Genomic DNA, 12627 nt, shown 5'->3' on the forward strand with positions numbered 1-12627 from the left:
GACCCCCAGCACCCCGGCTATCGAAACCCTGCAGCCCCAAGGGGACAAAATTAGGGACATCTGCTCCTCTGGATGGAAAAGCACATCCCAAGGGAGCGTGCAGCAGGGTGGGGGTGAGCGGGGAGGGGGCTGCAAGGATGCAGTGGGCTGCGATGCAGGAAAGTGCAGCGGGGGCCTCAGACCCAAGGCCTGGGAATTTGGGGACCTCTGAGTTTGCTGAGGGCTGAGAGGTCCTAGAGAGGGAGGGGATGTGGATAACGGGGTGCGCAGCGGTGCCGGCGGTGAGGCAGGGCAGTGGGGTGGCATGGTGCAGCCTGGGTGGGACAGGGAGCTCGTGGCCCTCCAGCATCCTCGTCACCTGGTGTCCCAGCAGTGCTGGCTTCTCCCACACGATGGAGCAAAGCGCCCGGGCATCTCCTGCAGCCATGGCCCATGGCCCTGCTTAGGGCTTCTGCACCCCTTCACTGCTTACCCCAAAAACCAGAGCAAAGGCACCGGCTCGGTGCTACCCTGAGGCTCCAGGCTGTGAGTAAGGGAGGACCAACGCGAGCACAGGGGTCTCCAGGCTGCTTTATTGGGGGGTTCGGAGCAGGGGGCCTGTGGCAGGAGGGATTGCTGTGGAGCGGGGGCACGCTTGGAGCTCCCCACTTCTCCTCCAGCCACTCGCCATGAGGGAACATCTTGGTATTCGCTTACACCAGCCTCTGCCTTAGCACAGGCAGGGGGCAGTGGGGAAAGCCCCCCAAGCCCACGGAGCGGGGACCATGCCAGCCAGCCCCGCTCCCTCTGTGCATCCCTGAACTGTCCCTATTTCAGGTAACAGGGATCTGAACCATCCCTATTTCCCCCAAAGTGGGAAGCAGCCGGACAACACAAGTACTGCTGGAAAGGTGTGTTAAAAAAAGCAGTTTCCTACACGACACTAGGGATGAAGCAGGTTGGACAGCCAGGCTGCTGGAGAGGGTCAGTGTTATAAATAATTCTGGTTCACCCTGTCCCCATTGCTGGGGGCTCCTCGTGGGGCTGCACCCCTAGAACCAGCTGACTTGGTTGGATTTGAGTCCGGTGAAGCACATGTTGTTGGAGCAGCCCCCGCCGTAGGTGGGGGGGCAGGCTGAGCACGGCCGCCCCAACTTGTATGGCGCTTCTCCCAGCCAGTTGCCCCTAAAAAAACAGAAGGGCATCACCTCTGAGTGCCATCACCTCGCTGCCCACACCGGAGCGAGGAGGGAGGAGGGCACAGGGGGGCTTCCCTCCGCGCACTTACTTGATGGCGTAGTTGCAGACGAGGAGGACGGCGTGCCGCCACGTGCTGCCCCACACCCGCACGTTGGTGCAGGCACCGAGGGCGCAGCCCAGACGGCTGGAGGATGCCCACACCATCTGCACCGGGACAGAGAACAGGCACTGTCAGCGACCGCCTGCCCAGGCATCCCGCAGCCAGTCACCCCAGGACCCCAGCACAGGGCTCCATCCCACCAGGGATTCATATCTCGCCTGCCTGAATTTTTCGGGCTGGATGCTGTGCCCATCAAGGGCAGTGCTTTGTCACCAGAGGGTGATCTCTTGCTGTCCCTCTTCTGTCTGCAGCCTGTGCTGCCCTGCAAGGGGCTGCCTTGCCAAGCTCACTTCAACGAGCAGCTGAGTCTGGGTCACTTCTCCAATTTACCCTCACCCTGAAGCATTGCTGGCAGCTTACCCCGCACACAGGGAGGTGAAACAGATCTAGAAGCTCCTCCTAAAGCCTCTCCATGCTGAATTTCTTCCTTAAAAAATGTATCATCTTGCCCATTTGCAACACGGAGCATGCCCAAGCATCCCCATGGACGAGCTGCACGGGGATGCAGATGCTCAGGTAAAGGTTGGAGCCGTGCAGAGGAGGTAATTAGGGGTTGGCACAGCTTTGCCACCAAGCAGGGGAGCAGAGGGATGTTTTCTACCTTGTGCCAGCCAGGCTGCCAGCGGATGTGCCAGGGGATGCTGGGGAGCTGGATACGGCTGGGTGCTATAAAGCTGCTCCATCACAGAGGAGTGGATTCATGCTCAGCAAAAGCACAAAGGGGCTTTTTTTTTTTCTCTTCACCACCTTTGAGGTGCCAGTGGGGTAATACAGAGAAGAAGGCCAAAGCAGGGAAAAAAGCTTAAAAAAAATGAAAACCTCCTAGGCCAAATGGCCAGAAGGTCCCAGCTGCACTCCAGTGGGCTGTGAAGCTCCTGGGACCTCCACGTGAGCATCCCGATTCCCGCGGGGGCCCAGGGTGGGAGGGCATCCCCAATAGCTGCTTGCAGCCCTCCGGCAGGCACGCTGCCTGAAGCAGGCAGCTGCCAGGATTCAATCCCGGATCCCAGCTGCTGCTGCTGGGAGAAGAGCTTTTTGCTGCACTGGGTGTTGCAGCAGCCCAAGGTGCTGTGAGCTGCCCCCCCCGGTTTGCAGCCGGGTCCCGGAGGGCTGCGGGGGGGCCCTGTGGTGCTCACCTGTGTATAGTGGCTGCAGACAGAGCCGCTGCATTTGGAGGGGCAGCGGGGGTTGCACTCGCGGGGGTGGGGGAAGGAGTAGTGCTGCTTCTCCTGGTGCCACGATTTCACCATGTCCACAACAGAGCGGTACCTGCAAAAGGTGTTGCCCGTAAGGTGGAACTCCTTCACCTCAGAGGTCACAGGCGAAGGAGAGGAGGGGGAGGAAGGCTCCAAGCTGAGGGAATGGGGGAGTGAAACAGGTTGGAGCCAGGGCCTGTTGGGACCAAGCGTTCCTGGGGAGAAGGGGCCAATGACATCCTTGTGCCAAGTCCACTTGTGCCCAAGGCCAGAAGACCTGGCCCTCACTGGAGGCACCTGTGTGCTCAGCTGCGTGATGGAGATCCAGGATCCACATTCCCCTGGTCCATGTGCCTGGCAGAGAGGTGATTAATGCCATAGTCCCCAAACGAGCAGTGGGCACCTCTGGTTTCCCGCATTTACCCTGCTGCAAGAGTTGGACCCTCCTCCTCCACCCTGGGGGGGTTGATGTGCCTCTTGTTTGCGTCTCAGTCCTCTGCAACCCCAGCTCAGAACCCCTCTGCTCCTCAACCGCGGGCCTGCTGCTCCTCCTCCTCCTCCAGCATCGTGGGGTGTGGGGAATCCCGGGGAGCCCACTCCGCCCATGGGGCACTCACCTGCCCGAGTGGATGGAGAGGTTCTGCCCCATGTATTTCATTAGCTGGGGGGGCCCGTGGTCCCACAGGCAGCGCGCAGCCCACGCCTCCGCTGCCCTGGCCAGCCGCTCGTCCCACACCTGGCCAGGAGGAAAGGAAAAGGGCAGGGGAGGATTTTGCGTGCCCAGAGGAGGGAAAAGGAGAAACCTGCTCTCTTAGGCTCAGGGAGAGCTTCTGAGCACCCATGAGTGTCCAAAAGTCATGGCTTACACATCAGGCTGGAAAAAATCCAGGGGAAGCATGGCAGCATGTCCAGGAGTGATGAACCACTCCAGTTGCCCACCATAGCTCCTGGGCATCTTGGGTGCCCTCTGCCCAGGCAGAGCATGGATGCCCTGAAGCAGTGCAAGCCCTGCGTGTGTGATTCCCTCTGGGAATGAGCTGCTTCTGCAGAAGGTGGAGCTGAGCCCAGGGGTGAAACCCCGCAATCCTGCACGGCCATTGCAGCTCGCAGCCATCCCCAGCCCTCCACCACAGCCCTGGCCACAGACTAACCAACCAGTGAGGACAGCTGGTTCCCTCATGCATTATTTAAAGATTCCTCACCCATCCTGAACTGCTTTGGAGAGATGCCCGAGAGAGTTATTTTGGAAGGTAGGAATTTAGGCCGAGCAAGAAGCGGCACAGGATGCTCCCGGGCACGTCTGACCCGCTCTGGTACCCAGCAAGCTGAGCTGATGCCTGTCTCTCCCAAACTGGCATCCAGGGACCACCCAGCTGCTCCGTCAGAGCTCCAGTCTCCTCCCTGCGAGCAAAGCAGCATGTGGCACCTCCTGCCCCGAGGGTCCCACTCTGTGCTGGCTGGAAATCCCTTCTTTTGGTGACTCCCCATCTCTCCTCCCTTTAGAACTGGGCTAGGAGCTCCAAGCGGGGTGGAGACAGCCTGGGGAAAGCTCTGCCCAGGGTAGCCTTGGACCAGAGGAGATGCCCGACCTGGCGAAGCTGCGCAGCCCCAATTTGACCCACTCCTGTACGTTTCTTCTCCCAGGGGCTGGCATCCCTGGACATGCTCCCAAGGGACCCTGGAGCTTGGGACAGGGCCGTCCCTCCCGGCTGCAGTTAGGGGAAAAGCTCCCACCTGGGCTTTGGGTTGGGACCTGAACTTTTCACGCTTGTAGCCACCTCCCTTCCCCTAACGCTATCTCTGCAGCTCGGCTGGACAGATCCTGCCACCCCACAGCCAGCAAGCTCCCAGATGTTGCAGACATGGGACCAGGGGTCCTAAATCTGCCCCTGGGTGGAAACATTGCCCCATTGGGAATCAATCCCTCCTGCACAGAGGCTGCATGGGTCTGCCCTGCACCAGGGATGCAAAACGTCCCCGGGACAGATTTTCAGCCATGAATCTGGGGCAGCACCCCGACATCCCCATGCGTGGGTGCCCTGTCCCTACCAGGTTAGGTGCCCACCTCATGGGCGAGCCCCTCAACCCTACTGCAGCACCCAAGAGCTGTGGACCCAAAAACACCCCAGCGGAGGCCGACTCACCATATACTCCATGTTGGCAGCGGGGGGGGACACCTGTGCTCGCACTTGGTTGTGGTAGTCCAAAATCACGCTCATGTCATGGGGGGAGAGGTATCGCTTCCGACGGCTCCGGGGGACCCCCACGCCCCACAGCAGGCCCGCAGCTCTGCCCCTGGGGGGGGACAGGAGCTCGGTGGCATTGGGCAGCAGGAAGGAGCTGGACTGCTGTGTCATCCAGAAGCCCAAGGCAGTGAGGTACAGGTGCAAGTGGAGCACAGTCATGCTAGCCCGGCCGGCGGGATCGGCCGGCAGCTTTCCGCTCCCGCACAGAGTTAAGCAAGGACAAGGTGGACTGCCGGTCCCTGCTGCCGGCGTGTGGATCTAGGAGAGAAAACAACACAGGCACCGCTCAGGTTTGCAAATACCATGCAAATGCCACTTCGCAAAATAAGATTTTTAAAATTAATCTGATAACCTCATTTATCACAGCAAATTCCCCAGGACTGGCAAGGAAATGTCTGGGGAATTGGTTTTGTTGTTTCTTTAAAAACAAAATAAAATCAGTACAAAATCTCCCCCATTTTTTCACTTAGCGTACGTACCTGCTGGGCAGGGGCTAATTAGGAGCATGCTGAGATATTCACTGCAGCCGCCTGCCCTGTAACTTCCCAGGCGTTTGGTGTGTTGAGTAAATCCCCAGCAAAAATGGAAATCTCATACAGATAAAGAAATGCATAGCAAGTTTTAAAAGCATCGGCAAGAAATTCTAACAAGTCTTTTTCTCAGGGAAAGAAAAATAAACCACCGCAAAAGCAGAATAATCAAAAAAAAAAAGGAGGTTGCTGGAATATCTCCTCGTCTGTCAGCCAATGCACCTCCTAGCATCCCTGCCAGCCCTTCCCCGGAGCAGTGGGGAGGATGTTCCCCCGACTACGTACCTTGAGGACTGAGCCAAGAGCAGCCGAGCCCGGCGGCGGTGGTGGCAGCTGGTGGGATTGACCTTTGCAAACAACCTGCTGGGGCAGATGCGGGGGAGAGGTTTAGCCTAGCCCCGCCGGGCAGCCCGCTGCGGCATCTGACGCAAAAGCTGCATCTTAACTCTTCCCCCGGGGAATGTCCTGAAGTTTGGAAGGAGCCCTGCTAGGAGATTTATAGGCTGGTGGATGCATCCGCGCGCAGAGGCGCGCACACAGGCGTGCTGAGCCGTGCACGGTCCGGTGGGGGGAAGCGAGCAGAGCCTGGATCGCTCCTCCAGTGGGCAGAGGAGCTGCTCATCAGCTGCTGGCCGGGGTTTTTTTCAAGCTACCTACGGGGAGAGGTTCCCAGAGTTGTCTCTCCCCTGTTCATCACCCCCCAGCTGGGGTCTTGCTGGGAGCTGTGGATGGGGAAGAGAATCCAGGGCGGCGAGGGATGCGGAGGGGGTTTTGCCCTGGCGAGGCAGCGGCAGGGCTGGCACTCACCGGGAGCCCCGGGGTCACCCCGCTTTGGTGCGAGCTGAGCAGATGGCAGAGATGTCCCATTCTGGGGGTGGCTGGGAGGGGACCTGGTGACCACACATGTCACTGGGCCAGCAGCTCTCTCCGTTAGAAGTGAAGCCACTTGCCAGGCTGGGCACTGCTGCCCCTGGGTTCCCCAAGGACTAGGGCTTGCGGCAGCCTGCGGGGGCTCTGCCCGTGTCCCCACCAGTGACCTGGGCTGGTGATGCCCACCAGGGGCATCTCAGGGGAAAACAGTCCTTCCTCTGTGGGCTGTGCTCCGCTGGGCAGCCCGACTGCTGTCCAGGTGTCTGTCCCCAGGGAGGGGAAATGGCTGCAGAACTCTGAAAGCCATGGACAATCCTGCAGCATCAAGTGTGTTTCCCTACAACATCTCAAGCACTTACGAAGCCTGGGGCAAGCTGAATTATTGCAGGTCACAAAAATGTGAGTCTGGCAGGCTGGAGGGGCTGCTTGCAATGCCCATCACATCTCTTCCTTCCACCGTGCTCAGAGCCATCGTTGAGTGGCCACATGTGAGCAGCAGTGGGGCTTGCTGCCATCATCCCTCCACGCCATGGTGCCCCAGGTAGGCAAGATGCTCTCCCTGCAACTCACCAGGCCTGGGTTCACCAGGGCACAGGCAGGTTTGGAGCCAGGATTTGGCTCTTTGCTTGCATGAAAGGGAGCACCAAGCCCAAACTCCCTCTCCTGAGCTGGTGGGAGGCATGGAGACAGAGACATGGAGCTGAGACCAGAGTGTGCCCAGAGAAGAGCTGGTGCTCAGGCAGGGAGACAAGGAGGCTGCCGGGACGGTGTGGGGAGGAGAAGGCAGTCCCACAGCAGCAACCCGTCGCTGCTTCTCATCCTCACTGCTTTGACTGGGGCAAGAATTGAGGATCCCAGACACGCAACTCCCGCCCCATGCTCGGACTGACGGCACATCCCAGAGCACAGCCAGCTGCACCCAGCCACCCCAGAGACCCCCAGTGCAACAGAAGCCGACCAGGAGCTCAGGAAAGAGCAGACCCAAGTGTGGAACAGGAATAACACCCAGGTGCTGAGCTGATGTGCTATAGCAATACAGCCTCACCCTGCTGTGAGACTGCTGAAATAGTCCCCCGTGTATGTTTTTCCTGGCATCTGCTCTCTCATAAAGCAACTCAAGATGCTGCGGGTCCCGGGGAGTGGCTGGAGACATGTGCCGGAGGGATATTTCCATCTACTCCCCACCCAGCTGGTGGGACGATGATTGTGCCAGCGAGGAGACAGGGAAACCACTGCTGAGGCATCCCCAGCCCCGCTGCGGCGCTGCAGGAAGGGAACTCGCAGTGCGGAGAGCAGTAGCACCCCGTGCACCGGCAGGGCTAGGCAAGCTGCTGAGGGCTGAGCCGTGCCATGGATGCTGGCGCTGGGCACGCTGGGGTGTCAGGATGGCTCCCAGAGCCCACTGGCTTTCCAGGCTGCCTAACGCAGGGGGTCTAACTAGCTCAGCTTCACCTTCCTAGCACCAGACCACCCCAAATCACCAGCCACCTCTCTGCAGGTGCCAGGCAAAGCACCATCCCCAGTTTGCTGATCCTACTGACACCCCTATTTTATGTTCACATATGCAGAGATGAGTGCCACCTCCAGGAGTCGGCATCAGGACAGCTCATCGTATCACACTAGGATGGCACACGCTGGGGCTGCCTCCATCCACTCAACCCCACCTATCAAATCTCTCATTAGTAACGGCTGGTAAAGGCCATTTCATTCCCAGCGGATTAGAAAGGCAGATGGGGACACGCAGCAGCAATCTTAACTGGGCAGAGTGGGGACGTGGTCTGGGCAGACTGGGAGGAGCAGCTGCCACCAAGTGCACACCAAAGTAGGGAGGGCACTGGGACTGTGTTATGGGGAGAGTTTTTTTAATGATTTATTATTTCACAGAAGACAGAGGCCTGAGCAGCAAATGCTCGTCCAGCACCATGAACTGCAAAGCTTTGCATTCAAGATTTTTTTTTGAGTTTTTGTTTCCCTGGGGCTCAGGGAGAGCAAACCCACTGCAGCTCCCACTGCCACGCAGCAGCTGAGCTGCACCGAACCTCTGTGCGGAGACAAGGCGAGGGTTTTGTCTTGGGTGCACATTGAAAGCACTGCTTAATCAGCACTCCACGAGACAATCCAAATTCCAGGAACTGGAAGGGGTTTGTGTCCCTGCCAGGCGTAATATCCTGCAGCCCAGACTGGCCCAGCTGCCAAAGCACACGGTATCTGCAGCGAGGACCTTGCTGGGAGCCAAGAAGCACACACATTCAGCTGGATACAGCAGCAGCACCGGCAAATTCTCAGTTTAATGAGCATCAGGGGTAAAAAAAGAGATAAATCACTAGGTTCACAGCACTCTCTTGGCAGAGACACCTACTGATGCTTTTAAGACCAACAGACATAGCAGCTCGCTCCAGAATAAACCATAACGGGACTTGCAGGATTTCTCTGTCACGTTTCTCCTATCTATTGGCTTCAGGTGTCACCCATCACCCATGAAGAAGGTGACAGATGGTGACATGAGCTCACATAGGACTGAGCAGGGCTTTGCCCTTTGCTGAAGGATGGGATCTGCTGTGGTTCCTAAGCATCCCTATGCCTGGAGGAGGTTGATGTGACTTTCCATAGCAGCAGCCGTCTCTTTACTGGGGTAAAATAAAACAAAACCAAAGCCCTGTTAGAGCAAAATTATTTTCCCAGGTAATGCACAAACTCTGTTGCTCTAGTAAAATATTCCCCTCTTATGAAATGGCAGAAAGGCTCATTTTCCAGCTTTGCTGAAAGCTGTTCATTTCCCCCAGTCCTGTCCCAAATACCACCACCAGCTCCAGCTACCCTGGTGCCCACCTTGGCAGGGAAGGAAAGTGGGTCTTTTGGCGGCTTTTTGCATTTCTAGAGCCCTGTAGAGGTCCAACACATCCAAAGCTTGGTTCCTTCTCATGCATCATGAAAGGACATCTTCCTTCTGACTTAGAGGTCAGAAGATTTAATCTCTGCATCTTGTGACATGGGAAAACCCAGGCAGAACTCATCTACATTTATTTGTGATCTCCCTGGAGTGTATCACCCCATTGGGCTGTAACCCAGCTGAGATCAGTCCTGAAGTCTGAGGACTTCAGAGTCATCCTTCTTGCTAATGAGGACCAGCTCCTTGTAAATGTTGAATCCTTTTCTGAACCAAGCTGAGCCTTGGAGGAAGAGGTGCAGAAAAGTCAATGTAACACTGAAGAGGTGACTTCCCAGGCTGCAGGAATGGGGAATAAATACCTGGCTGCCAGTAGAACTGTGCCCTTCTTGACCAGAACGCAGGGACACCACATTGGGATGGGCTTTTCCAAAGAATTCAGCCTTTCTTCATCAAAATTAAAGAAGTTTGACAGGTATCAACCCCCTTCTCCCTGATATCTCAGACATCGCAGGAACAGGACAAGTTTCTCCAAGAAAATTTCACAATTTTAATGAGAAGTAGTTAAAATTGTGAATTTTGATCACCTGAACTTTTCCTGTCATTCACTGTTAAAACCTGGGACGGAGCAGAAAGCCAAGGTGCAATGCTCGTTCACCTCACTTTCTCTTGCTGCACTCACCAGGCCACCTCCACACCCAAGAATCTACTTTGCCCATGCCAGTGCACTATAGTCACACCAGTAAGGAGGCAAAATTGAGCATGGGCTCCTAAGATCACCAGTAAATGAGAGGGTCTTGCTAATTTGGTTTTCAGGTCTACCAGGGAGGTCCCTTGCTCCTGTTGCATGCACTAACAGGATGGGCTCAGTGATGCACTTGGCACAAGACAAACCACGTAGTGGTATAGATTGCACCTATAGCTACACGCACTGGGGATCTGGGTGGTGGGAGCACAGGAGACACACCAGCCAAAGGGTGGGAGAGCAGAGCAAACCCTCTGGCTGGAGGCTTGCATCTCCTCCAACAGCTGGAAGCTGTGCCACAAATTGCAGCGCTCTGGGCTTTATAGGAACCTTTGGAGCAAACCTGAAGCCAGATAGCCCATGTGCATTCACCAGAGCTTGCAGGACTGTTTATGAAGGGTTCAGTTATTGATTTCTACCAGATTTTTTCCTGACCCCAGGCCCATGCCGAATCCTCCTCTCGGAGACTGCCTCCTAACCTACTTGGGCGGCGATCATGTCTCCCGGGCAGCGTTTCTGCTGTTCATGGCCAGCTGGCAGCAGCAGCACAACTGAGACTGCACGCTACCAGCCCCTCACAGAGGAATATTTCACCTCTGCTGGGGCTGTGATTACAGGGAGGAGGGAAGGGAGGAGCACTCCAGCCAGCTGTGGGGCACAGCTGATGCCAGGGCCACCACTTGTGTGACCCTGAATGTGCAGCCACAGGAGCAGGGACCGCAGCAGAGAGATCAGCAGGATGGGTTGGAGAGGGCCAAGTCTTCTCCATCCTTTATCTCAGCTACTCAAGGCACCATGGCCTGCCTGCGACAGCACGCTGACACAGCGGCTTTTAAAGCCTAGCCCAAACTCTGGGGTTTAGAGCATTTCTATTAATAAATGTGAGATGCTTCACTACTCCCTCCTGCTCTTTCCAATCTCAAAGACATTGAACACCTCTCTGACTTGTAGAACTGTTTGCAATCCACAGATGCTGCCGTAAAATCCATCCACGGGATTGTTCATGTGCCAGAGGCAGGCTCGTCCATTGACAGGGACAGGCGATTGCGTTCTTTGTAGTAGAGCCCATGGTCCTGGAGCCTTTCATACGATGCCTAGTGCTTGCCTCTACTTCAGGTGCAATGTCCTCTCATAACCCACCATTTCCGCTTGCATATTTGCTAGGACATGAGAAAAACTAAAAATAAAGGTGAAAAAAACCCCTCTCCCATTTTATATATAGTGATGCTGTGGGGAGACGGCAGTCAGGGGCACAGGCAGGAGCCTGCACATGCGGGTCCAACAACCCAGGCTGGGCTTGGCGAGGTGGCACACAGCAGCCTTGCCCACAGCCTGGCTACTGACCCACTCTCCAGAGGCCATCTGGGCACTGCCCCAGTGCTGCGAGCTGCGATTTGCTCCTTTTACTGGTGCAACTGGCCAGGTCCTGCCAGGAGCCTGATCCTGGGAGCCTTTAGTACTAACAGCAACCGTGGCTGAAAAGGCAGCAGGACCAATGCTTTTGTGGCACAAAGTAAAAACCACTTGTTTTGGGGTATTAACTAAGGTGTCCATCAAGGCTAATGGGATCCTACGTGTGCTCCTTGGTCAATAGGTGGGTGTCAGCCCCCCCACCTATCCCCCCATCCCCGGCAGCATCGTCAGAGCTGTGGTCCCCACCAGCAGCCCGCGCCTGCCTGCGAGGAAGCTGTGGAGGCCAATGGTTCCAGCCAGCACCAAGATATAATTGGAGCCTTTGAAAGGTGAGAAATTTTTCCACCGGCTCTAGAAATAAATGTCTCTGAAGTTGAGAGCTGCAGATGGTAGTTTCTCGCAAAGGTATTTTTTACAGTAACTGGGCTAAGTTTAGAAATCCACTTAACAAACAACACGGAAGGTCCTCTCAGCACAATTCGGAAGACAGTTAATTTGCTGTTTGCTAACAATTTAGTTTTCAGCCCAGTGCTGCGGGTGTGTGATGGTCTTGCTGCACTCTGCCAACGTGAGAAGAATCTAACAGGTCAATGGAAAGAGGGGCTCATCTCACCACAGGTCAGCTGAGACTGAGATAGACCCAAACCTGCAAGCCAAAAAGCTGTGACCTCCTTGCCAGCTGCACCCAGGCTGGGTACTGGGACCCCCTGCCCCACAGCAGCGCTGTGCCCACCACCCCCATCCCCACTGCACACCCACAGCTTGCCCATGCGGGTGCAGCTCACACCCAGGTCTGCCCACGCACATGGAAATATGTGATGGTGGGGGACAACAGCTCTGGAAATACGATGATGGTGGGGGGTTTTTACTGTGCTTATCGCCTGCTCTCCATATGGCCACGTTTCAGGCTCAGTGGTGGGAAACCCATCGGTCCCACCCAGGGGTCCTGGTGGGAGTTCCCCATCCCATGGGGCAAAACCAGCCTGCATGAAAGACGTCATCTGGGGAAAGCTGAGATCATTTCTTTCCTTGGCATCCGACACAGTAAGTGCTACCTGTGTAACAGTTGGGAAATGCTGCAGCTCTGGCAAAGGGCTGGATCAGCTGCTGGTCGGGGGCTAGCGGATCACAGCCCCAAAAGCCCAGACCTGGCAAAGTGAAGTCAGGACACCCTGGCAGCCTTACCGTGTAATTTTCTTGCTTGGACGGGTGTGTGCCGCAGCTTGACTGTAGCCCCTGTGTATTCAGTCCACCCCCTTTTTTTCCAAGACCAAAATTAAGATAGAAACTGAGCACCTGGCACTGCTTCACAGGCAGGTTTCTCAGGGCTGCACAGGGAGGTCTTGTTCCTATTGCTCCTCTTCTCAGGGGTGGCCCTGCTGCTCACGTGCCTGGGCCCTC

General features: G+C 56.3%; 1 protein-coding gene across 1 annotated transcript; it reads right to left on the bottom strand.

The window, feature by feature from the left end:
• Nucleotides 1-1031: 1031 nt before the first annotated feature.
• R3HDML (R3H domain containing like) lies at nt 1032-4940 on the bottom strand. Its single transcript, XM_075022563.1, has 5 exons — nt 4680-4940; nt 3153-3271; nt 2476-2608; nt 1268-1383; nt 1032-1164 (listed from the first exon to the last, which is right to left on the bottom strand). The coding sequence occupies exons 1-5, from the start codon at nt 4938-4940 to the stop codon at nt 1032-1034; spliced, it is 762 nt and encodes a 253-aa protein (XP_074878664.1).
• Between the last annotated feature and the right edge of the window lie 7687 nt (nt 4941-12627).

This window comes from Buteo buteo, chromosome 2 (genome assembly GCF_964188355.1).
Source record: "Buteo buteo chromosome 2, bButBut1.hap1.1, whole genome shotgun sequence".
Taxonomy (NCBI): domain Eukaryota; kingdom Metazoa; phylum Chordata; class Aves; order Accipitriformes; family Accipitridae; genus Buteo; species Buteo buteo.